At 40.0% G+C, this 24,808-nt stretch overlaps 1 protein-coding gene across 4 annotated transcripts in view; it reads left to right on the forward strand.

The window, feature by feature from the left end:
* NPNT (nephronectin) overlaps positions 1-24,808 on the forward strand; it is a 90,750-nt gene that overhangs the window by 39,858 nt on the left and 26,084 nt on the right. For 2 of the 4 annotated variants that reach the window (XM_026659863.2, XM_026659864.2), the window contains 6 exons: positions 3,920-4,012; positions 11,263-11,355; positions 17,527-17,646; positions 18,494-18,613; positions 19,905-20,039; positions 20,985-21,107. In XM_026659863.2, coding sequence (XP_026515648.1) covers positions 3,920-4,012; positions 11,263-11,355; positions 17,527-17,646; positions 18,494-18,613; positions 19,905-20,039; positions 20,985-21,107 — 684 coding nt within the window. The remainder of the gene's footprint in view (positions 1-3,919; positions 4,013-11,262; positions 11,356-17,526; positions 17,647-18,493; positions 18,614-19,904; positions 20,040-20,984; positions 21,108-24,808) is intronic. The other 2 variants (XM_026659865.2, XM_026659866.2) reach the window with 1 other exon arrangement.

Here is a 24,808-nt window from a genome sequence, read left to right on the forward strand (position 1 = left end):
CTGGATTTTGCCGGACATGTCCGGCTTTTTGGGATTTCCCCCCGGACGGGGATTTGAGTCCCAAAAAGCCGGACATATCCGGGAAAATCCGGACGTATGGTAACCCTACCTTTAATCACCGCCCGAGCCCCGCTGCTGGAGCTCCGGGGGTAGCAGCAGCAGCAGGGCTCCAGTGGTGATTTAAAGGGCCCGGGGCTCCCCGCAGCAGCCGGAGCCATGGGCCCTTTAAAGCGCCGCCGGAGCCCCGGGGTTACCGCACTATATGCGAACCCGTGTTATATCGGGTTGCGTTATATCAGGGTAGAGGTGTACTTGGAAAATTTACTGTGACTATGTTTAGTTACAGAGGATAAAATAGGAGCCGCTTGCTTGATTCCTGTTTTCTGTGATTCCCATCTACAGCGATCAACATCCCCTTGTAGGCACATGCAGTTTTTCCCTGGGTGCCTTCACTAAAGGCAGAATTGCACATAGGGTAATACATATAATGAGAGAATTGATTTTAATTATCTCCTTTGCATAAATTATCCTGAAAGCCTCAGTAACTTGGTATGTATCAGAGGGCAGAAATTGGGCCTTAAAAGGAACCTCATGTACATGCATTCTGCCCTGAGCTCTCCTCATGCAGACTAACTCTCTCTAGAACAAATATGCATTGAGGAATATGAAAAATACTCAGTGTTTAAGAAAATCCATAAAGTTCACATCACCCACTGTGGCAAAATATATTTTTTTAAATAAAGGTATAATTGTAAATTAACCACTCTCCCTTCCTCACCTTCTAAAATTTGTACACTAATGCTATGAAACTGTCATTTAGGGTTGCTGCTAGGTTTAAATAGCTGAGAGGTTATTTAATGTTTTATATTCATGCTTAATAATGGCTGTAAACATACTGGGTCTGGGTTCTCTGGTGTCATGCAGCTGCTTTGCACTGGACTGACAGTACAATCTGGTTACAAATCTGGCATCATCATCCCAGGAATATCATCACCTCAGTGTAACAGTGACCCTTTGGTGGTGTATAGCATTTTTTTAAAATAGCATACACCTTCCCTGCTGGGGTGTTAAAGGAAAAAGGCAGCGTGGCTGACCAATTCTCAGTGGTCTTTTTGGGCCCTGTGACCTATTAAAGGCTGGTTTAAACACTGGGGAAATGTGCTTCACAGAAGTGCAAAGGTGAGCTTTAAACCACCTTTGCACAGTACCCTCTCACTGGTGTTCTGTGCTGTTTGACTGTCGTCCAACATTCAGAATAATATTTTAAAATTTTGAGTGACTAGAACTTTGCCAAATTACCTTTCTCTTGCAACAAAATGTGCACGTGTATAGATGTGTGCATGTAATTACATACAAAAATACATTAAAAGAACATCAGTAAGGTTGCAAAGTCAAGCTCTCAAAAGCTCTTACTTCAGCTCCCTGGTGTGTATATATATGCATTATGATACAAACTTTTATACATGATTGCATACTATTTTTCCATTGCACCCCTACTTAGTCATTGCACAGGATTAGATGTTTTTTACTCAATAAGCATCTGTTCAATATTTCATTTTAGTATTTCATTTCCTTATTTACTGTAAACCATCCTAATCCTTCACTGAATACAGAATTATTAACTTCCACACGGACTTCTCAGTGTAGCTTGTCATCACAGTATGAGAGTACTTCACAAACACTAATGAATTTATCTTTACATCACCCTCGTGAAGTAAGGTTGGATCATTATTACCATTTTACAGATGGATAACTGAGGCACAGACATTTATGTTAAAAGTGTGCGATAATTTTGGAAACACAATTTGAGATGCTTTTAGCCTGATTTTTCAGAAAACTTAGCATTTTATAGCGCATTATATGTTGAAAACACAGTTCCTGTTAACTTCAGTGCTCAGCGTTTCTGCAAATCTGACCTCAGGGTCTTAAATTGGGCACCTGGAAAATGAGGAACACAGAATTAATGGCCATTTGTGAGATGTTTGGTTTAAATGATTTTTCTAGCATCACACAGGAACTTTGTGGCAGAGGCAGAGATAGAATCCAGTTCTCCAGGGTGGCATTCAGTTGCCTTAACGATGAGATCCTCATTTCTCTTTACGCAATCCCCTGCCTTGTTCACTAATCACCTTCCTAATTCTGCAACATATGGGAAAGTGAAGTACAGACAATAGCCTCATTCACTACACAATTCTGATTCATTCCCTGAGCACTGTCCATCCTGTACACGAATGAGGCAGAAATCATGTGGATAAAACAGCATGAAGTTGTGTAATTAAAGATTGTATCACAATGCATATACACCAGTGGGCTTTATTAAGGTTGCTCATGCTTAATTGTGGCATTTCCTGACTTTTCAGCACTTGTCTTTACAATCTTAATGTTCTTTTAATGAGTTTTGTATGGAATTTCCTAGGTTTTTTTAAAAAGCAAACTGAAAAAACAGAAATGCCATCATGTGGAATCACATTGATATCCACATGATTCATCAGCAGGGTTGGAACCTTTTAGATCCATCATATGGACCTCTGCCACTTGAACTAACAGAGTGACGGATAACATTAATAGGTTGTCTATCTGTATGTGGGCCAGCCACAAACGGGAGATGAAGAGCACACTTTGCCAGTGAGTTGCACTGCTATTTGCTGATTGTAGCAGAATGCTGAGACTGGGAATCCTGGGTTCTATTCTGAGTTCTGTGGGGAGTGTTCTCTCTGGTTACAAACCCATCTGCTCCCGTTCACCCCAGGCCCTATTCCTTCTGTCCCTGGCTCCTCCGGTCTGCCCTCATCTTAATCTCTGGTCCACCCACTCTAATCCTTTTCTCAGTTTTACCCCCATCCCTCACAGTTCCCAGTCTCCTGCTGGTCCCAGTGACTTCTTGTTCCAGTGGCTGTCCCAGTGTCCCATCCCGCACCCGCAATTTGCTCCCCTTTAGTGCACTCATCATTAATTTGAATGTGTTCAAAGCTCAAGTTTAACAATCAGGCATATGTGCAGCAGCAATAGTGTTGCTTTTAATGAGCTGTAAGGAGATACTGTGAACAACGCCTTTTTTTTTTTTTTTTTACTAACAAGGTCTTTCAAAATACTGTTTAAATATTTAAATTGTGCCACCTTGCTGTGATAGTGGCAGTGCACAAGAGGTATCTGAATGACAGATTACAAACTTGGGCCTGGTTCTGCTACAGCTGCTTAGCCAAGTAGTATCATTGAACTAAATGGAACTTGTGTATGTAAAGATTACTCACATGAGTAAAGCACTTAGGATTGCACCAGTGATCCTTCCCTTCACGGATCCACCTTCTGGAAGCAATGACCCCAGAGACAAATCACCTCTGTAAAAGACCATCCTGTATCCTTCTGGCCAACAAACTGTGGAGGGAGCCTCATTCAATTCTCCTCCAAATAGGGAAAGTCATGGTGACATAGAGCCTTTTTTTGAGTGTCAGGATAAAGAAATGCCACTGTCTAAACAACTCAGAGGGGGAAAAAAATCTGTGGACACTTGGAACTGCACTGTTGCTTGTCTGTTACTGAACTGATAACTCATTGATGTTGACACTCCTACTTCCTGTTCAGTTTGGGCATATTCTAATAATAACAAACTGAATGGCGTGCATCACAAAGTACATCAGGAAGGCCATGAGTCCATTTGCTGGTCAGATACTACATAATCTGGAATATCCAAAAAATTGAGCATTTTATACCATAACCCTTGAACATAATGCTCATTATCTATCAGTCTCCTGATATGTATTTGTTTTTATTGTTGAAAATATACTTTGTGTGCACTGTAGTGTTAAATGGGAAGTGATGTACAAGGGCTAAGTATTAGTAGTATTTGTGCTGCTTTCATTAAAGTAATATATTATTGTTGATTAGATCAGAACAATAATATATGTTGTTCTATTTGCAGCTATATGTCAGCCTAGATGCAAACATGGTGAATGTATTGGACCAAACAAATGCAAATGTCTCCCAGGGTATACTGGAAAAACCTGCAACCAAGGTAAGAAAGCAAATCTTTCAATTAAATAATAAAAAAAAGCCTGCACAAGAGACTACAGAATAATTTTTATCCTAAAAAATTAAATAATGTTATGCATAGACACTTCAATTTTCTGCTTATTTATAAACAATTAACTGAGTATACCTATATAGTATTCATAAAGGGAATGTACGGTATATCCTGCACGTGCAGAATAATGGACTTCATCTTCTAGGTCTTTTACAGCTGTAACATGTAATGATAATAAGGGTTTTCTTAGCACTTGAATCCAGTGGTCTATGGGTATTTAATTAAAGTCCCTTTAATTTAGGCTGCTTTATACCTCATCACCAGTTGATCAGAGAGAACCAATTTGGTGTGTTAGTGCAAAGTTAGATAATTTCTTTAAAGTTGTAAACAATATGATTAATATTGATATTATAATGTAAATAGTCAAATCAAGGAGTTAACAATAATACAAAGTTAAACTGATTAACTACTAAGAGAACAATTTAAGAAGAAGAACTGGCCAAGTTATTGCATTGGCACAACCAGTAATCAAATCACAAAGCTGACACAACACAAATGATTAAATGACTTTTTTAATCTTTCTACCCCTATGCATTTATGTAGCAGTTTATACTTTCCCTTGTGGAAAGACTAGGTTAAGGATTAAATCTTTATGTATCCCAAATAACTCCTAGAAATCTAGGATGAGATTTGCTTCCAACCAATGGTAACATACGCTATGGGTTAAAACACATATGCTATTATTATTAATGGCCTCTAGGGTGACCAGATGTCCCGATTTTATAGGGACAATCCTGATTTTTAGGGCTTTTTCTTATATAGGCACCTATTTACCCTCCCCCCCCCCCGCCCTGCCCCGATTTTTCACACTTGCTATCTGGTCACCCTAATGGCCTCTGTGACGGGATCCCTGGGGTGCAGTCTGAGACTGTGGGACCACTGTGCCGCCCTGAACTCTCTCCAGCCTGGGCTGTCTCTCACAATGCCTTGCTAGTGACCAGCAGTAAACCCCTGCAGGTGCTGTTATCACTCAGCACAGCTGCATGTGGAGCCCCATACCCGCTAGATTGCATGAATGCTCCCAGAGCCGCTCATTAATCATACAGAGAAAGGAACCAGCCAAATCCCCCCAGCTCCCAGCACTGTACTTCAGGAATATAGCATCTTGCACTGCTCAAGATGGGCAGTGCAACTTTATTAATTGGTTCATCGATGGAAAGTGGATATACACCAGCCTTTGCAAAACCTGAGCAGATTTACCACACACTACAGGCAAGCCCACTGGTAAAGATAAACAGTTAAACAAATTTATTGACTACAAAAGATAGATTTTAAGTGACTATAAATGTTAGGCAAAAAGTCAGTCAGTTAACAAAGGAAATAAAATATAAGCACGCAGTCTAAACTCTCAACCCTATTAGACAGGGCAACAACTAAACTAAGCAGTTTTTCTCACCCCACTGGATATTGCAGTCCTTAATATACAGATTTTGTCCCTTAAATCTGAGCCAATCTCCTCTTTTGGGGTCTTCAGTCTTCTTCTCAGTGTCTTTGTTGCTTGCAGCATAGGTGGGGGCAGGAAAAAGGCCAAGCATGGGGCCCCTGTGTTCTACAAACACATGGGACTTATTGTATAAAACAGAACAAAAGTCCAGGCATGTCTCGTGGGCACTGCTGAGTCCCCAGGCAAGGTTGAACAATTCCCCTGGTGTGGCCTCATGCAGGTGAGTCATTGCATTGTAGCTCCCTTGCTGGACAATGGCTGTAGGTGGGTTGTTTGACACCCCACCTGAGAATTGGTTACTTTCCTTGCTGTTGTCTCTGGGGGGGCTAATATCTGGCTGATTCCCCAACTGACAGAGTGTTTTAGTGACAACCATACAACACAATTCTCATAACTTCATATGCATTAATTATATACATATATGGATAGAAAAATGACTTTCAGCAGATCATAACCTTTCCCCTCATACCTCACATGGCTGGCTTTATATGCAAGATCACAATCATATATAAATGAGGAATACGGGGGTTGCAGAGTGCTCCCCCGAGGTACAAAATGTCACAGCCCCACACACATGCCTCTACCTAAAAAGGCTAGGACAGTATTTTTTTCCTGGCAGGCATCCTGCACAGATGTTCAAATGTCCTGTTAAGGAGACAGAAATAATAAGGTTACTTAGAAAAATAAGGGCTTGTCGACACTGGCACTTTACAGCACTGCAACTTTCTCGCTCAGGGGTGTGAAAAAACACCCCCCTGAGTGCTGCAAGTTTCAGCGCTTTAAAGTGCCAGTGTAGACTGTGCACCAGTGCTGGGAACTGCGCTCCCAGCATTGGTAGCTAGTCCCCTCGTGGAGGTGGGTTTTTTAGAGTTCTCGGAGAGCTCTTTCTCAGCGCTGTGCTGTGACTAAACAAGCCACGTTAAAGCGCTGTTGCTAGTGAAGATGTACCCTAAGTGTGTGCTCTTTAGCTTATACGTCTTTGAAGCTTCAGAGTCAGTTAGAAACTGCAGTTTGGGGAACAGGCAATGACTTCTGGCTCAGGTACCATCATGCTAGCGGACATCATATTTGGGTTAGCTGGCTAGTCTGCAATGTCTTTGTCTCTGCTTTCCTTGGAAGGGAAAGTATGAATATAAGACATAGTAGCGGTGTTGTGGTAATCTCAAGAATAGCACACTTTTTCCTTGTTTACCTGGTCTTTTGTGGGTGAAACGCAGGCTAGTATTGTCCCACTGGACTTCCTGTTGTGACCTTCTGACTGAATCAGGGGATCTGCATTGTCCAATTCTGATTAGGTGATGTCAGTATGAATCTTGGTCCACTTTTGGGGTTCTCCTTTTAGGGTACTGTTTCTTAGTTACATCCACAAGTCTGTGCTTTTCCACAATGAGCAACATTGAGGGAATAAGATGAGGTGAAAACTCTATCAAGATGATTTCACCCCTTTGTATTTAGGTGAACAGCCGAAACTCTTCAGTGGCCTCTTGACTGTTGTCACCTGTTGTCTTCCTGGTCATAACATTGTCCTTTGACTTACAAAAAATACAAAAGAGTTCCTTTCCCACCCATACATCCCATGCTTATGCTTCCTCAAAATGGACAAGGCTTCATAAACAAAATAAACATTTACTGAACTGTTGCCACCTCAGGGATACTGGATGCAAGGTTATTTCACTCTATCAGGGCTGAGTCAAGCTGCTTCAAAGCTACTTATTAAATCCATTAACATAAACCTATTAAATATATAATCAATTAAAGTGTTTCCTTGATGTCTACAAGACTACGTCCACACGATTCTGATGCTGTGATCTGAATATGCAGAGTCACTGGCATCACTAGTGTTTTGAAGCAGGAGAAGCAATTTAGACAACACCTATTAAAAGTAGAATAGAACTCTCTCTCTCTCTCTCTCTCTCTCTCTCTCTCTCCAACCTAACTTGCCCTATTTTTAAGATGTTTTAAATTTCTATAATTTCCAAATTTTGAGGCCATCTCTCTAAAGTCCTGCAGTCATTGTGTGATTTCAGTTGACACTCCCAGGGGGCATTGGACTGCTAAACCCAGGGTTGTGAGTTCAATCCTTGAGGGGGCCACTTAGGGATCTGGGGCAAAATCAGTACTTGGTCCTGCTAGTGAAGGCAGGGGGCTAGACTCGATGACCTTTCAAGGTCCCTTCCAGTTCTAGGAGATGGGATAGCTCCATTTTAAAATAAATAAAATTCACAGGTAAAGGCCTCAGTTCAGGAAAGCATTTAAGTATGTGGGTAAATTGAATTGAAGTTAATGGGATTTAGCACCACTGTGACATACAGGGTACAATCCAGACTGATGAGTAGCTGTCTCACCCCTGTCCTGTAACCAGGGGTATCCTTTAAAATGCCTTGCTGCTCACAAACCGTCTCCAGTATGAACACACTCCCAGCTATGTCTGTGTGTCTGCTGCAGCCAACCAGCCAGCCACACCTTGGCTCTCATCAGCCTTAAAAACCACCACAGGGTTACCCCAATGCACTCCCAATCTCAGATTTTCCCTCAGAAATGTATGTCCTTACTGCCCAACCCTCTCCTGGACAGTGTAATATACTGAGTCCATTATTCCTTTAAGGGAATAATATGCACACAACTTGTTGCCCTAAATGGAGTTACTCAGACACTTCATCTTGAACACAGTTGATTAAATAAAACAATAAAATAAGTTTATTAACTACAAAGAAAGATTTTAAGTGAGTACAATAAGACATTAAAGTCAGAAATGGTTACAAGAAAAATAAAGATAACATGCTTACTGGTGCCTAACTTAATGAACTATATTAGATTCAAGCAAAGTGTGTCACCATAGCAGATTACTGACCAAACTTTCAGGTCAAGACCTTTTCCCCAGAGTCCAACCATTGCTTTGTCTCTTCAGGTGCAGTGAATGTGATGGACAGAGAGAAAGAGATAGGGGTGCGTGGGTTGTTTGTCCCTCCTTTTAATAGTTTCAGTCCCCTGCTTGAAAAATATTTCTAGTTGAGAACGAAGAGCCAAAGAATCTATGTGGAAGGATATTCCCTTCTGGGTTTTGCACCTGTCTGAATTTCCTTTGTCTTCCCTTCACGCTTGTTGACTCTGTTTACTGCTTAAATGCAAAATGGGCAGAGCACAAATTCCTTTGTTCAGGACACAGACCTGACATCATACAGGGAAATCTTATAATTTCACATACAATGTTGCCACACATATTTTACCAGGACAATACTGACCAGCAAATTATGAGTTTTCAAATGACATCTTACAAGGCATACTTTGTATGAAGATTATTAGAATAGTGTACAGGGTGTGAATACAGGAGTGTTTTCTGTCACAAACTCCTTAAAGTTAAGCACATACTTATGTGCTTTACTGAATCAGGTCCATAAGGTGTAGCACCTGGGCCTTTACAGAGGTAGTGAGGGAATTTAGGTACCAAGCTTAAGTTTTGATAATGAAATAGTTTTTATTTTACTGAAAAAATTTAATGGACATGTTTTTAATTGAAATATTCTCTCCTGCAGTGTTGTTAACCCAAAACTACCTAGAACACCCCACACAATTCATAATTAAAAGCTGAAAACAATGTTATTCCCTTCTTGCTAAATTACTATAGCTGAAGTTTTAAGAATCTTTCATTGGTGTAACTGATCTCCAAAAATGCAGAGTGATTTATATAGCACAGAACATTACACACAATTATAATACAGGACTTTTATTAACTTGTGAAGACTAAGGCGTGTATGTATGAAGTAATATGTCATAGACAGTCTCAGTCATCCTCTGCAGTTGTCTAAAATTATAGAAAAATCTGTATAGCCTTTTTTTCTGAAAAAGCTGACGGGGATGTTGTAGGAAACACTGACAATATCAGAGCCAGGCTGTTGTTCAGAATTGTATCCTCTGATGTTTACTAATCCTTCTATGGCACACTGATTTCTAAATATATTTTTCTTTTAAAATATATTATTTTCAGATTTCCAAAGAAGTCTGTCAGGAAAGGATTAGCAAATAAATGCTGTGTGTTGTTCTCCCCCCCATTCCGACCCCGCCCCTCATTTCTGCTCTTATTTCCCCCCTTTAGTGTCTTCTTTACTTTTCACTCTGGTCCAACACTCATAAGGATGGCATGCTGTGATTTTACTATTCTGAGTATGCTGTCTTGATCGTTTTAGAGCTTTACCTAGAGTGCTCAGTACAGTTTTAGATGCACAGTAACCTATATTAGCTTTATAGTATCATATGTATGGTACACAGACCACCTCAGGCTCTGATATCCTGAGCTAAAACAGCTTTGGACCTGAGAAACCTCCCAGAAACCCAGGGTGCTAGATGAAGTATGGCAGGTGGTTTGGTGGGTGGCCCTCTTGTCTCTTAGTCAGTATTGAGCCAGTGTTCCAGCGACACACTGTTACTGGAAGTGAGGCGTAGGGTTTTCAAAAGTGCCTAAGTAACTTAAAAGCACAAGTCCCATTGTCCTCCTAAGTCACTTAGGCACTTAAGAAAATCCTACTCGATGTCTTTTGGTTGAATTGTAAACTGAAGCCCTGTTCACAGCATTTTTCAAATCACAAGATTAGGATCATTAACACAGTGTCCTAATCAGATTGCAATTTGAGTGACTGCGTTCTGCCTGAATAAAACAATTCCCCTTGTGTTTCCATTGATGGTGTGTCAATTCCCATCCTACAATAAAAGCATTATTGTGTACTGTTGCTGGCATAGATGGTCTGATGCACTCATCTCCAGGGAAAATATATATATCTCCAGGGTATAAACCACTTTTGGATTTGTCTGGATGAAAGTAACTATATGAATACAAGGTGTTACTGCTGTTGTTAGACATTATATTTAATCTATTCAGAACCCTCTTACCTCTTGTGAACCAAGTAAAGGATCACCTGATTTCTCATAATGAGATGCTGAACTTCAACTGACTGGTTACATCTGAAAGTCAATCACTCTTCCCAGGAGCATTGGAGTATAACCTTTAACTCCTGCTTTAGTTCATCAGCACTAAATTACAGTTGCCTGGCACCTTTGTATGAGTGTGTTGTTAGGAGGTTAAATTGAGTTGGTAGCTAAATTGCAATACCCTTGTACTAGCAGTAACAGAGTGCTCCCCATTGTGTAAAAATCTTATTTTGTGACCTTCACACTTCAGTTTTGGTTTTTCAACCTCATTTTGCAGTTTGGGTCAGCGTTTGAGATAGATGGTAGCTGGAGATAGTTTAAAAAAAGGAATGCTGAAAGTTTAAAAAAAGTTTACCAGCTTTGTAAGCTAGTTGTAAAATGACCAGCATTTTTTGCAAAACATAGTCTTCAAAAATTTGCAACTAGCTCTATAGTGGTAGCTGTTTCCCTGGCCTAAGACGTGTTATGTATTTGCTACTTAGTGAATTGATATGTAGCATAAGTAATTAAAGACTCACAGATTTGTGTTAGCAATATAAAATGTTTGCAATGTTTTCTGTGAAAGGTGATGTATTACAATAGACAAAGGATGATTTTCTATATAAAATTAAAGAAATATACTAGCATGTGTTCCACAACTGGTTTTCTGAATGCTATTGTTCCAGGAGCAGCTTACAAACATAATGTACGTCTCTTTTTTTTTTTAATGCAGTTGGTAGAGTCTGCATTGATGGTTTTTGACATAATAAAGTAATACATCATTACAGGGATTTGGCCTTTTGACTATTATTATGCCTTTTCCCCCTTCGTGAAGCTGAGCACCTGTATACAAGCCCAACTGATCGGCACAGTGAACCACCTCTATTTCGCCCCCTGGATCATCATGCAACAAATGTGCCTTCAAGGGGTGAGAAAGTCCTTTATTTCAGGTGGTGTGCTCCTTCCACCTGCATGGCTTCATACGATAAAAAGTTCTTGCAAATGTACTGAAGTACGATGAATTAATGGCTGCCATGTGAAAGCCAGGCCTGCAGTATCATTGGCATGCAAAGCAAATATGCAGTTACACTTCTTTGATGCTGTTATTGCTGTATGCCTGTATTCTGAAAAGTCTTTGATAATCCTTTTAACTTCCTATTGTTGTTTCTTTTCTGCTTTGTTCTTTCAGGATGTGCACTGCTTTTTCTAAATTCCTTTCTATACCGGCATAGCTAGGTCACTGTAGCTATGCTACTATAACTCCTTAGTGTAGACACAACCTACACTTATGGAAAGAGTTTTTCTATCAATGTAGGAATCCTACGTCCCCAAACATAATCATTCTTTCGTCGACATAGCTCCATACACAGAGAGTTAGACTGGCACAGCTATGGTGCTCGGAGTGAAAACTTTTAAGTGTAGATCAGGTGTAAACCAAGAGCAATGGAAATTGTTTATCGGGTTCAAGTGAAGATAACAGTATGATTTATTTTCCAGCTTTGTTTCAGAGAAAGACCATTGTTAACATCATAGTTTGGCTATTATTGTATTATCTATTAGACAAATGGTGTGATTGAATAGACCATGTCTGAGGGTGTGCAAATCTGCTCTCTCTCTTTCTCTTAAGTGAAACTGATGATGTACTGAAAATGAAAACTGATCTATTTTTTAAGTATAGGTGATGAAGGCTTGAATATGTTATTTTGTTTCTGGTCTGTGGCTTCCTTTTCTAGCTTAATCTAAGTAAATTCAATAATGAATTTTTGACCTCCGTGTTGCGTGGTCCAAGTTAAAAAGTAGAAAGAAAAGTTTGAATGTTATACAAAAGAATGCTAGGCCTTTGTTTGGACTCGGTGAAGGGGCTAATTAAAGAAAACTAAGTAGAGTGTACAGCATAATCTTGGGGAAAGAAACATGCCTGTATACAGAAAATCAGTCTTTATCCAAGATGATGCCTCAGAGCAGTACCCCTACACTCAGGGCTGGTGCTACCATTTAGGCCAACTAGGCGATTGCCTAGGGCGCCAAGATTTGGGGGTGCCAAAAAGCGGCACCCCCAATTTGTTTTTTTTTTTTTTTTACAGTGGCCGCTGCGCTGGAGTCTGAGCCGCCGGCCGGCAGCCCAGGGGTTCCCCCGGGTCAGTGTGCCACCGGCAGCCCAGGGGAACCCCTGGGTCAGCACTGCCGCACGGATCCCCGGGCCGGGGGGTGGGGAGCTGCCGCGGAGGGGGGGCCCTCAGGGTTGAGGGGGGGTGGGGAGCTCCCGCAGGGCTGGGGGGGGCCGCAAGGTGGAAGTTTCGCCTAGGGCGCGAAACTTCCTTCCACCAGCCCTGCCTACACTAGTTAAACAAGTCACACCCAGATTTACCGTACACCACCAGTTGTCCTTCCACTGTATTTACATTTTTCAACTCTCTCCTTTTGAAATGTAATATTTATGCTCAGCAGCCTGCGCTTATGTTCTGGACCTGCTTTCACAAGCTCCTCCAATACCCAACCTGCTTTTACATTTAGCACTTTTCAATATATTACTTGCAGCTAAGAATGCTATTTTTGTATTGACTGTATAATTACAGCACTTGAATTTATGTGGTTTAATGGTAAAATTGTCTAGTTTGGAATAATGAATGAAGATCTTAGTCAGCAGCATAATGGGACTTGTTAAACGCCTCATTTGATGTTAATGCACCTTGTATTTTTAATTCCATTATAAGTTTCTTAAGGAACAAAAGGAGGAGTGACTTATATTAAAATAAAAATAATGTACAAGTATTATTTATGGAACATTCTGATTTTAAAACCTTTTACCTTTCAATCTTTTAGAGGAAAATTCTGCTGTTTTCCCTTTTTTTTCCCTTTTGATGAAGGAGTATTTATTCTAAGTGAGCTATCATTATAGATATTGTTTGAAATGCCAAATTGATACCTCTAGATAAGTAACCTGATCTTTCTTAAAACCACCATATGTTTGCAGTATATTCAGTGTGTTGCTATACATGACCCTTTAACTGCTAACATTAGCCTGAACCTGTTTTAAGAATAACATGACCGTACGTAAACAACAAAAATATAAAGCATCTGAAGATGATGGAGAACTCTAATAGCGGGAATGTTTCTGAGCTGAGAACAGGGATGCAATACATAGGCATGCTAGCTGATCCATTTTTCCTCTTGCCCATATGCAAAATATCTATAAACTTTTGAGAAGGACATGCTGTTGAACATAGTCTGAGTGTGGAGCTATATGACGAGAACCATCATTGTGTTAGTAAAAGATTTTTATGAAGAACCAAATGAACCTCCCAGTGACCGTTCACCTAAGAAACTGAATATTAGATGGTGTGTGTACAGAGTATATACCTTTCTTCACTGAAATTGGGAAAGAAGCTACAGTAGTGTTGGCAAAGAGGGGTTGAAAATGCGACACCTGGGAAAATACAATTGGACAGTAGATCTATTAGTAAGCCCACAGAGCAGCACATTGTAACATTTTAGCCTATTTTGAAAGCACTGGCTTTGCAGATAGGTAATCAAGGTGATGACAAACACTTTCCTTCCCATGTAATAGTGGGAGATTTTGTAGCATGAGTTCAGACTAAAGGATTAACAACAAACTATCTCTCAATAGCAAAGTGCAAAGGCAGAGGGGAAAAACATTTTTAAATCTAATGGAGCTGTACGAAGGGTCTTATTTTGGCTCTCCCTTGATGTTGAACCATTAGGATGTCAGCCATGCTACCACTGAAACAAATCTGCGCCTTTGTTTAAAGACCAGGCATCTTCCAAGTATTTGCTTCGATTTATATCTTGATAAACATGCTGTATTCAAAAACCAATCCTGGGACTGCTTTCATTCACATGCAGAAGTGGAATTAAGGCTTGGTCTACAGTAGCAACTTACGTTGGTATAACTGCGTTGCTCAGGGATGTAGAAAATCCACACCCCTGAGTGACATGGTTAAATGAACGGTTATAGCAACTTACAGTGTAGACAGAGCTATGTCAATGGGATGGCTTCTCCCGTAGCCATAGCTACTGCCTCATGGGGAGGTGGGGTAACTATGCCAACAGGAGAAGTCCTCCCGTCGGCATAGGTAATGTCTTCACTGAAGTGCTACAGCAGCACAGCTGCATCAGTGCAGCTACACGGCTGCAGCCTTTTAAGTGCAGACAAGCCCGTAGTGAAGTTAATAGAAATAAGCGAGGTATGTTTTGGCTGAAACCAAACAAAAATAAGGCACATGTGGAATGGTATCTTAATATACTTTCCAGCATCTACTTTATATATTCTGGTTATTCTTAGAATGTGTTACTGATAACTGGCCATACTTCAGCATCATGGCCTTCAATTCTGTACTAAAAATATTTTATACCAGGTGGCAGGATATTCAAAGCCCTGTGGAGAAGTCCACTTATTTTAAGAGACATAATGTAATCTACAATTTATGCAGAACAGTGTATTTTAAACTCAGATTATTAATCACTTGTTACATCATTAAAGTATGGATCCATGGTAGTGACTCCATAATTAAGATTTAAAGACACTTTTCATTATGGATAAAATTTTCATAAATGCTTCGTTGACTTAGGAGCTTAAGTCCAAGGACTTTCAATAGGACTTACACTCCTAAATCACATATGCACTTTTGAAAATTTTCCCTTATAAGTCTAGCGTTAATACTTCCCTTCCTTAGCCTATTTCCACTTATAGTGAAAAACCCCTGAACTTGTCATATTATTTTTATAATCATTTAGTATTTCGTGTGCTTGGTGCAAACAAATCCTGAAGAAGGTATGAGTTTACAATATAAATACATATACCCTCGGTGCCTTTTGTTTGTATGTCTACACTGCACTAAAACACCCATGATTGGCCTGTGTCAGCTCACGCAGGCTGCAGGGCTATAAAATTGCCATGCAGATGTTTGGGTTCAGGCTGGAGCCCAGGCTCTGGAACCCTGTGACGGGGGAGGGTCCCAGAGTCCCGGCTCCAGCCCAAGCCTGAATGTCTACATGGCAATTTTATAGCCTGCAGCCTGAACCCCTGAGCCTGAGTCAGCTGACATAGGCCAGCCATAGGTGTTTTAGTGCTCTGTTTCACCTCAGGCTTCACTGTAGTTTTCTTTTTTAGGAAAAAAAAATCACAAAGTTCTTCTTCCATTCAATTATAACATAAGAATGGCCCTACTGGGTCAGACCAAAGGTCCATCTAGCCCAGTATCCTGTCTTCTGACAGGGGCCAGTGCCAGGTGCCCCAGCGGGAATGAACAGAACAGGTAATCATCAAGTGATCCATCCCCTGTCGTTCATTCCCAGCTTCTGGCAAACAGAGGCTAGGGACACCATTCCTGCCCATCCTGGCTAATAGCCATTGATAGACCTTTCAGTATCATTCCCTTTCACTATCCCATCTACTCAGACTACCAATAGCTAGACTTCTTACCTCAAGATCATGATCCCCATAGCCAGAGACAAGAAGCAGTAAAATATTTACCCATCTTCTATGTAATTTACTCTGATATTTTTTGCTTTTGGCAGAAGTGCCAGAAAAAGAAACAATTAGCACCCCCAAGTAGCTAAGCTAAAGCAGATTCTTCACAATCCTTCCCAACCACCTTCCTGTTTTGGAGCAAAGACTCAACATCTTGTCTCCTGCCCTTAACATGCTGTCCACAGGCAATGTGCAACTACTCCTCATCCACCATTTTATGAAGGTCCTGAAACTTCAGTCTACCTCATCCACATCCCCTTTAAGCACTGGCAAACCTAAGGTTTATTCTCCCAATATTTGTCAAAGATTGCACTTTCCAAATGTATTACAGAGAGACACTTTTACCTTACCTATGTAGCCAACCCACTCTAAGCAGAAACAAAATTGGTCTTAACCCTACAATACTTACTCAGATGAGTAAACCTTGTCTTCATTAGGACTTTGCTTCTGATAAATTAACAAGTTTTAAGTGAAATTGTGTGGTTAAGTAAGACAATGAACAACCTGACTATTCTGAGTAACCAGGTGCTTAGCTGGTATAGAGCAGCATAGCTACATTGACTTCAACAGAACTATACCATTTCACATTAACTGAGGATCTGGCCCATAATGTACAGTACTTTAAATCAGAGAGATTTACAGGTCAGTAACAAGCCACAATTTCAACCTGTAATTACATAATAATTTACCAACTAGATTTGTAAGTGAGTTTATGAATAACAGCTTTTTTTATTTTTATTCTTTTAAGATGTAAATTGTGGGCCATGCACTATTAGTTCTGTACTAAGTCAGTACTCCCTCTCATACCACCAGCATATCTGTGCTTTCTTACTGAATTTGAATTTTGTGGGCATTCATAGCTCAGTATTTATTTTCCATTACAATTTTTTTGTTTGCTAAAGCTACAATCATAGGTTGAACATTTTCATAATGTGTAATTCATTAGTTCCTTGTGTAGTCCAGTTTAAACCTGAAATCCAAAATCACAGGTAATCTTTAACACATACATTAGCAATGCCAAATACCTTCTTCAATAGTTAGGTAAAAACATACCTAGCTTCTTCCTCCCCACCCAGCCTTTTCCATTTTACTTTTACAGTACTCAGAAAACGTATTGGACTGACAGGTTTAGATAATGAAGTGCCAAATTTCTCCCCCAGACTGTTACAACAGTGGCAATGCCAGCTTTCCCATGCTGCCCCACTAATGTTCCTCAAGCAATCTAAAGGGAATACCTCTAGAAGTGAGATGGTAGTTCAGCCTCCATACACATTTGGTCAGTGTCGTCTCCGGTGAAATTCCTGTTACTGCCAATTAATGCTAATACCGCCAGTTAGTGCCATTTCTGAGTGGAATTTGTAATGTGGACAAAAAGGGGAGTGGATTAACTTGTAAATGAACTGAACAACATTATTTACTTCACTCAGGGTACCAAACAGTGCTCATGTAGCCAAATCTGATCATAGTTGAGCTGGGCTGGATATGAAAGACTCATCCTTTCCCCCATCTTTTCCCAACTTTTAAAGTACTAGAACAACTTCAAATGCTCATTTTTTGTGTGTGTAATTTGTTTGTTTGCTTGTTCTCTCCTCTCCCTATTAATTTTAGATCTAAACGAGTGTGGATTAAAGCCTCGGCCATGCAAACATCGATGCATGAATACCTACGGTAGCTACAAATGCTATTGTCTGAATGGATACATGCTTATGCCAGATGGATCATGTTCTAGTACGTCAAGACTCCTTAGCTTTCTTTTTTTCAAACTCCAGTTAATGTTTTTTAATCCCTTGAGGTGCTCAGTAAATATCTACTGGACAAGGATGAGTCCCAAGGCAAAAGCCTCCTCGTTCTGAAAATTGTGCATCAATCTGGTAAAATTAGACTCAGCCAAACAAGAATAAATAATTTGATTTTATTAGTTGTATTACCCATTTTTCCAATCTGTTCTTCAGCTGTGTAAATCACTGTTGTTCTGCCTATGGGGATAGGCACTTGCTGTGCTCTCAGCAGCAAGACATGTGCAATGCTGCTATACTATGGCCACATAAATGTAAAATTGTTAAAGCAACAGATGCCTGCTGGCTCCACAGTGTACCACTGTCCTGTGATCTTACTAGAGATCAGGTTCCTTCTCACTCCCATAAAAGTAGATATTTTGAGTATATGAACAGAGAAGGAGAGAGAGACAGTGACCTTTAATTAAAGATATTAAACCAGTGTCACCGCAGTCAGGAGTTGGCATTTTTAAACGAGTCCATCCGTGAAGGGTTTTTAGTACATGTTGGGGTTTATTTTCAGAATGGGAATTGTGTGCCACAACACAGCTAGCTAAAACCTGTACTCTGTGACGGAATGTCTCTTATAAATACAATCTGTGAAATGAGGAGCACAAATTTACAGCATATATGTTTGCTTTTGAAGGGCTTAACCCAACTCCTATTACAGTCAGCAGGAGTCTTTCCACTGACTTTCATGGTAGCTGGACTGGACCTTAATGCTCCAAAGATTTCAGCGACTTACCTGTATGATGCCGAGTCCTTATATTTGGTCTAAATGTGCAACTGTTTCTCCCTAGATGCTCTTTCTTGTTCAATGGCAAACTGTCAGTACGGCTGTGATGTCGTGAAAGGAGAGGTACGCTGCCACTGTCCTTCTCCAGGCTTGCAGCTAGGGCCTGACGGTAGAACCTGCATAGGTAAGTAATTAGTCTTGGTTACTGATTTCACTGCTTTCCTCAGGATGTTTTCTTCTTGAACCAAAACACAGTTTCAATGAATTTATCACATATATAGGGAATACATGATAGTAAGGTGTGTTGTAAAGATTTTATTGGCATGAGTTTGGATAGCCACGCTACTAAGGTATTCTCAAACCAGTGCCAGTCATGTATTCTGTGTCTATCACGTGTTACAGAAATAATACTTTCAGCAAACTTTAGAGAGGTAAAAAAATTATTGGGACTATATTTTCATATCCCTTTGCCTGTAAAATCAGGTGCCATAGCTAAACTGTGCAGGACTCAGAGGGAGCAATAAAACCTTTATAAATAACTTGAACCAGCTTTTCTAGACATAAAAATGTCATGGATTTAAGGACCAATATTTTGAGCCCTTCCAGAGGTAGAAGCAAGTGCTGTGCATTCCACAGGGAATCTGGGAATCTTCCCTCTTCAGTAGTATAAAGCTCCTATTTGTAGCCTGTAGGATGTCAAGACATCAAGGAAGGACAGCTTCTCCACATATGTGGTGGTGTAGTTACGATGATAGCCATGTGTATCTTGAAGTTTACTGTACTTGTATAGTATAGAACAAAATATATACACACCTGTTCAAGGAGGACTATGTTTCAAAACATTTTGTGTCTGAATGATTTTTCAAATATGTTTGTTTATTCTACTTATCTGGAATTCAATGTATTATTTATAGTTTACAGCCCATTAATTAAAGGCTCCCAGTGCTTGAGAAATTAAGTACTTCTTTGGATGTTTGACATATCTGTTTGGGGCATGTCCCTAGTTTGTTTCTGCTTTACACTATCATCCTTGATGCCCAGTGTTTGAGTAACCATTTTTCTGTCCAAGGAAAACTGATCATTACACCCTTCAAAATCTGTCAGCATTTCTGGAATTCTCTCTACAACCTTGAGCCAGCTAATATAAATCAATCAGAATAGTCAATGTAAAGTAAGGCTACTCTTGGTAATTTCTAAACTTAACTCCCACCAATCTGAGCACAATGTCCATCTCTTTCTTGCTGTGCTTTCTATATTGGCACAGGAGATGGGGGATATAGAGGGAGCACAACCAAAAACTGAGTTCAGGTCTTCCATATGGTAGCGCCCAAGCATTGTTATAAGGCTACCAGACTGGGGCAAAAAGGAAGTTTTAAAAAGATTTTTGACCATTCAGTTTTTGAGAGTTGAAATCAATTTGAGGTAGATCATATCTTAGCTATATTATTAAAAATACAATTAATTTGTGTTTACAGATGTTGATGAATGTGCGACTGGGAGAGTTGTCTGTCCCAGATTTAGGAAATGCGTTAATACTTTTGGAAGCTACATCTGCAAATGTCATAAAGGCTTTGACCTGATGTACATTGGAGGCAAATACCAATGCCACGGTAATAAAATCCACTTGTTTCAGTGAGTCTTGCATGCATATAGCACACGTATGTTTCCTGTAATACTAATCCAAGGTTTATTATATTGCTGTATTAGCTGGCTTATAGAGACTGTATTAATCACCTTATTATGGGTTGAGAGGCTGAAAACAGATTGCTTTAGTTTATCCTATATTAATTTTGTGTGTTATGAAATAGAATTACATTGAATATGGAAATGAAAAAAATATACATTTAAGCCCTGATCCTGGAAGTGGCTCAGCATAGATTTCACTAGGGCTTCTTGCAGGCAGTTGCTGGTCTGGGGCTTTAGTGAACTTCACTAATTTTTCTCAGTGCTTCAGCTGGTGATGATCATATTAAGGAAAAGTGATGTTGGAGATTAAGTTGTGTTGCTTCAAATGTGGCCATGCTCCCAGTTACTTCAATGGGAAGTCCCTGCACAGAGCACCTGCAGGTATGGGGACCTTGTTTGTGGCACTAGTAGAGTGAAATAATATAAGATATTGTAAACCGTTTCCACCCTGGTGTAATGGTGGTTAAAACACAGATGTAGAGCAGGCTTACGTGCTTTGTTGGATCAGGGCCTTATAAATCACTAGCTCAATTATTTCCCACCCTTACAGGTCACCTTTAAAAAGTGGTTATAGAAATTATAAAATTTACTTGTAGAAACTATCTGTTGCCACAGCAAAATATTAAACGTGGTGATGCCAAGTTATGTGCCTGTGTTATATAGGTGATCGTTATAATCTCATCTCGCCTTAAAATCTATGAAAAAGATTAGGATAAAATTCTCCTAGTTTCACTGGTGATACAATGTTATTGAATTTTAAATATTAAGAATATTTTTAAATGACATCTGTTTATTGTTGGGTTTTTTTGGCGGCGGGAGGCACGTTCCTTCTCCCATGTGAATGACTTTTATGTGATTTTCTGTCACAGATATAGATGAATGCTCAATTGGCCAGTATCAGTGTGGCAGCTTTTCACGATGTTACAATACCCAGGGAACCTACAAGTGTAAATGTAAAGAAGGATACAGAGGAGATGGAATAAACTGCCTGCGTATGTAATGTGCTCCTTTTTTTTTCTTTTGGGGCTGGAGGGGTGTCATGAACTCAGAAGCCAAATGTCAAACACCAAGGCCATTTATTAGGAAAACTGAGAAACATGGTAAATTTTGAGATGCAGTAGTATCAGGCTCAGTTTCACTCAGCTGTTTTTGAAAGATAATAAAGGATCAGATATTGTATTCAAAGTTTTATGAGTCTTAACATGCCTGGATAAAAATATTTTTCCTTGAGATCTTTTCGTTATTAGAAAGAAATCCAGCGAACCCTATTCACAGCTGCATTCTATAAATGACTCTAATTGTTGACAGATATAGATGATTGTTCTTGCTCTGAGCAAATGCTAGTGTGTAGTAACTGGTTAAGGCCGGATCATATAGTACATCTTACTCTTTCTCTGTCTGTTGTATGCACTCTGTGAGTTTTGTAGCTCAGCCAGACCCCAATGCTTAAGTGCTTAGCTTAACTGTGGACTAAATTATCATTGTTTGTTGCATACTACTGGATTTTAAAAGATATTTAAGTAGCTAGGGGAGATTTTAGCCTTTTAGTATTTGGGGGACTTTATTAATGGATAGAGCTATTTCTGGCCAATTTGCTATTTCTTTATGTGAAATCAGGCATGAAAATGGTGATTAACAAATGGACATACTCACTGTCTGATTGCAAAACCAGTGCTAAAGAAGGATAAGATTTGCAGTTTGTGTGATTTACACATACTCTTGATGACTGTCAGGTGGCAAACATGTAAGACTTTGAAAGATCTGCTAAAATAAATTCAGATTCACTGGAGACCTGGGTGCTCAGGGCAATCAACAGATGTCCTTGCTGATATTACTAAATCTTTCAACAGCTTACAATACTGTAGTTAATCAGATGGGGTTTGACTCTACTAAGGGACCAGACACTGGTGGACGGAAACAAGAGGGAGCATGGGCTATAATGGCAGAGAGAAAGGAGGGTCAGGGCAAAACTGGGTGGCAAGATCAAACCAGTATCTTAGATGCCTATATACAAATGCAAGAAGTATGGGTAATAAGCAGGAAGAACTGGAAGTGCTAATAAATAAATACAACTATGACATTGTTGGCATCACTGAAACTTGGTGGGATAATACATGATTGGAATGTTGGTGTGGATGGGTACAGCTTGCTCAGGAAGGATAGACGGGAAAAAGGGAGGAGGTGTTGCCTTATATATTAAAAATGTACACACTTGGACTAAGATGGAGATGGACATAGGAGATGGAAGTGTTGAGAGTCTCTGGGTTAGGCTAAAAGGGGTAAAAAACAAGGGTGATGTCATGCTAGGAGTCTACTACAGGCCAACTAACCAGGTGGAAGAGGTGGATGAGGCTTTTTTTAAACAACTAACAAAATCATCCAAAGCCCAAGATTTGGTAGTGATGGGGGACTTCAACTATCCAAATATATGTTGGGAAAATAACACAGCGGGGCACAGACTATCCAATAAATTCTTGAACTGCATTGCAGACAACTTTTTATTTCAGAAGGTTGAAAAAGCTACTGGGGGGGGAGCTGTTCTAGACTTGATTTTAACAAATAGGAAGGAACTCATTGAGAATTTGAAAGTAGAGGGCAGCTTGGGTGAAAGTGATCATGAAATCATAGTTTGCAATTCTAAGGAAGGGTAGAAGGGAGTACAGCAAAATAGAGACAACGCATTTCAGGAAGGTGGATTTTGGGAAGCTCAGAGAGCTGAAAGGTAAGGACCCATGGGAATCAAGACTGAGGGGAAAAACAACTGAGGAGAGTTGGCAGTTTTTCAAAGGGACACTATTAAGGGCCAAAAAACAAGCTATTCCGCTGGGTAGGAAAGATAAAAAATGTGGCAAAAGACCACCTTGGCTTAACCACGAGATCTAGCATGATCTAAAAAATAAAAAGGAGTCATATAAAAAATGGAAACTAGGACAGATTACAAAGGATGAATATAGGCAAACAACACAGGAATGCAGGGGCAAGATTAGAAAGGCAAAGGCACAAAATGAGCTCAAACTAGCTACAGGAATAAAGGGAAACAAGAAAACTTGTTATCAATACATTAGAAGCAAGAGGAAGACCAAGGACAGGGTAGGCCCACTGCTCAGTGAAGAGGGAGAAACAGTAACAGGAAACTTGGAAATGGCAGAGATGCTTAATGACTTCTTTGTTTCGGTCTTCACCGAGAAGTCTGAAGGAATGCCTAACATAATGAATGCTAATGGGAAGGGGGTAGGTTTAGAAGATAAAATAAAAAAAGAACAAGTTAAAAATCACTTAGAAAGGTTAGATGCCTGCAAGTCACCAGGTCCTGATGAAATGCATCCTAGAATACTCAAGGAGCTAATAGAGGAGGTATCTGATTCTCTAGCTATTATCTTTGGAAAATCATGGGAAACGGGAGAGATTCCAGAAGACTGGAATAGGGCAAATATAGTGCCCATCTATAAAAAGGGAAATAAAAACAACCCAGGAAACTACAGACCAGTTAGTTTAACTTCTGTGCCAGGGAAGATAATGGAGCACGTAATTAAGGAAATCATCTGCAAACACTTGGAAGGTGGTAAGGTGATAGGGAATAGCCAGCATGGATTTGTAAAGAACAAATTGTGTCAAACCAATCTGATAGCTTTCTTTGATAGGATAACGAGTCTTGTGGATAAGGGAGAAGCGGTGGATGTGGTATACCTAGACTTTAGTAAGGCATTTGATACGGTCTTGCATGATATTCTTATCAATAAACTAGACAAATACAATTTAGATGGGGCTACTATAAAGTGGGTGCATAACTGGCTGGATAACCGTACTCAGAGAGTTGTTATTAATGGTTCCCAATCCTGCTGGAAAGGTATAACAAGTGGGATTCCGCAGGGGTCTGTTTTGGGACCGGCTCTGTTCAATATCTTCATTAACAACTTAGATATTGGGATAGAAAGTACGCTTATTAAGTTTGCGGATGATACCAAACTGGGAGGGATTGCAACTGCTTTGGAGGACAGGGTCATAATTCAAAATGATCTGGACAAATTGGAGAAATGGTCTGAGGTAAACAGGATGAAGTTTAACAAAGACAAATGCAAAGTGCTCCACTTAGGAAGGAACAATCAGTTTCACACATACAGAATGGGAAGAGACTGTCTAGGAAGGAGTACGGCAGAAAGGGATCTAAGGGTTATAGTGGACCACAAGCTAAATATGAGTCAACAGTGTGATGCTGTTGCAAAAAAAGCAAACATGATTCTGGGATCATTAACAGGTGTGTTGTGAGCAAGACACGAGAAGTCATTCTTCCGCTCTACTCTGCGCTGGTTAGGCCTCAACTGGAGTATTGTGTCCAGTTCTGGGCACCGCATTTCAAGAAAGATGTGGAGAAACTGGAGAGGGTCCAGAGAAGAGCAACAAGAATGATTAAAGGTCTTGAGAACATGACCTATGAAGGAAGGCTGAAAGAATTGGGTTTGTTGAGTTTGGAAAAGAGAAGACTGAGAGGGGACATGATAGCAGTTTTCAGGTATCTAAAAGCGTGTCATAAGGAGGAGGGAGAAAACTTGTTCACCTTAGCCTCTAAGGATAGAACAAGAAGCAATGGGCTTAAACTGCAGCAAGGGAGGTTTAGGTTGGACATTAGGAAAAAGTTCCTAACTGTCAGGGTGGTTAAACACTGGAATAAATTGCCTAGGGAGGTTGTGGAATC

The sequence above is a fragment of the Terrapene carolina genome, unplaced genomic scaffold (genome assembly GCF_002925995.2).
Source record: "Terrapene carolina triunguis isolate 2854851 unplaced genomic scaffold, T_m_triunguis-2.0 Scaffold706, whole genome shotgun sequence".
Taxonomy (NCBI): domain Eukaryota; kingdom Metazoa; phylum Chordata; order Testudines; family Emydidae; genus Terrapene; species Terrapene triunguis.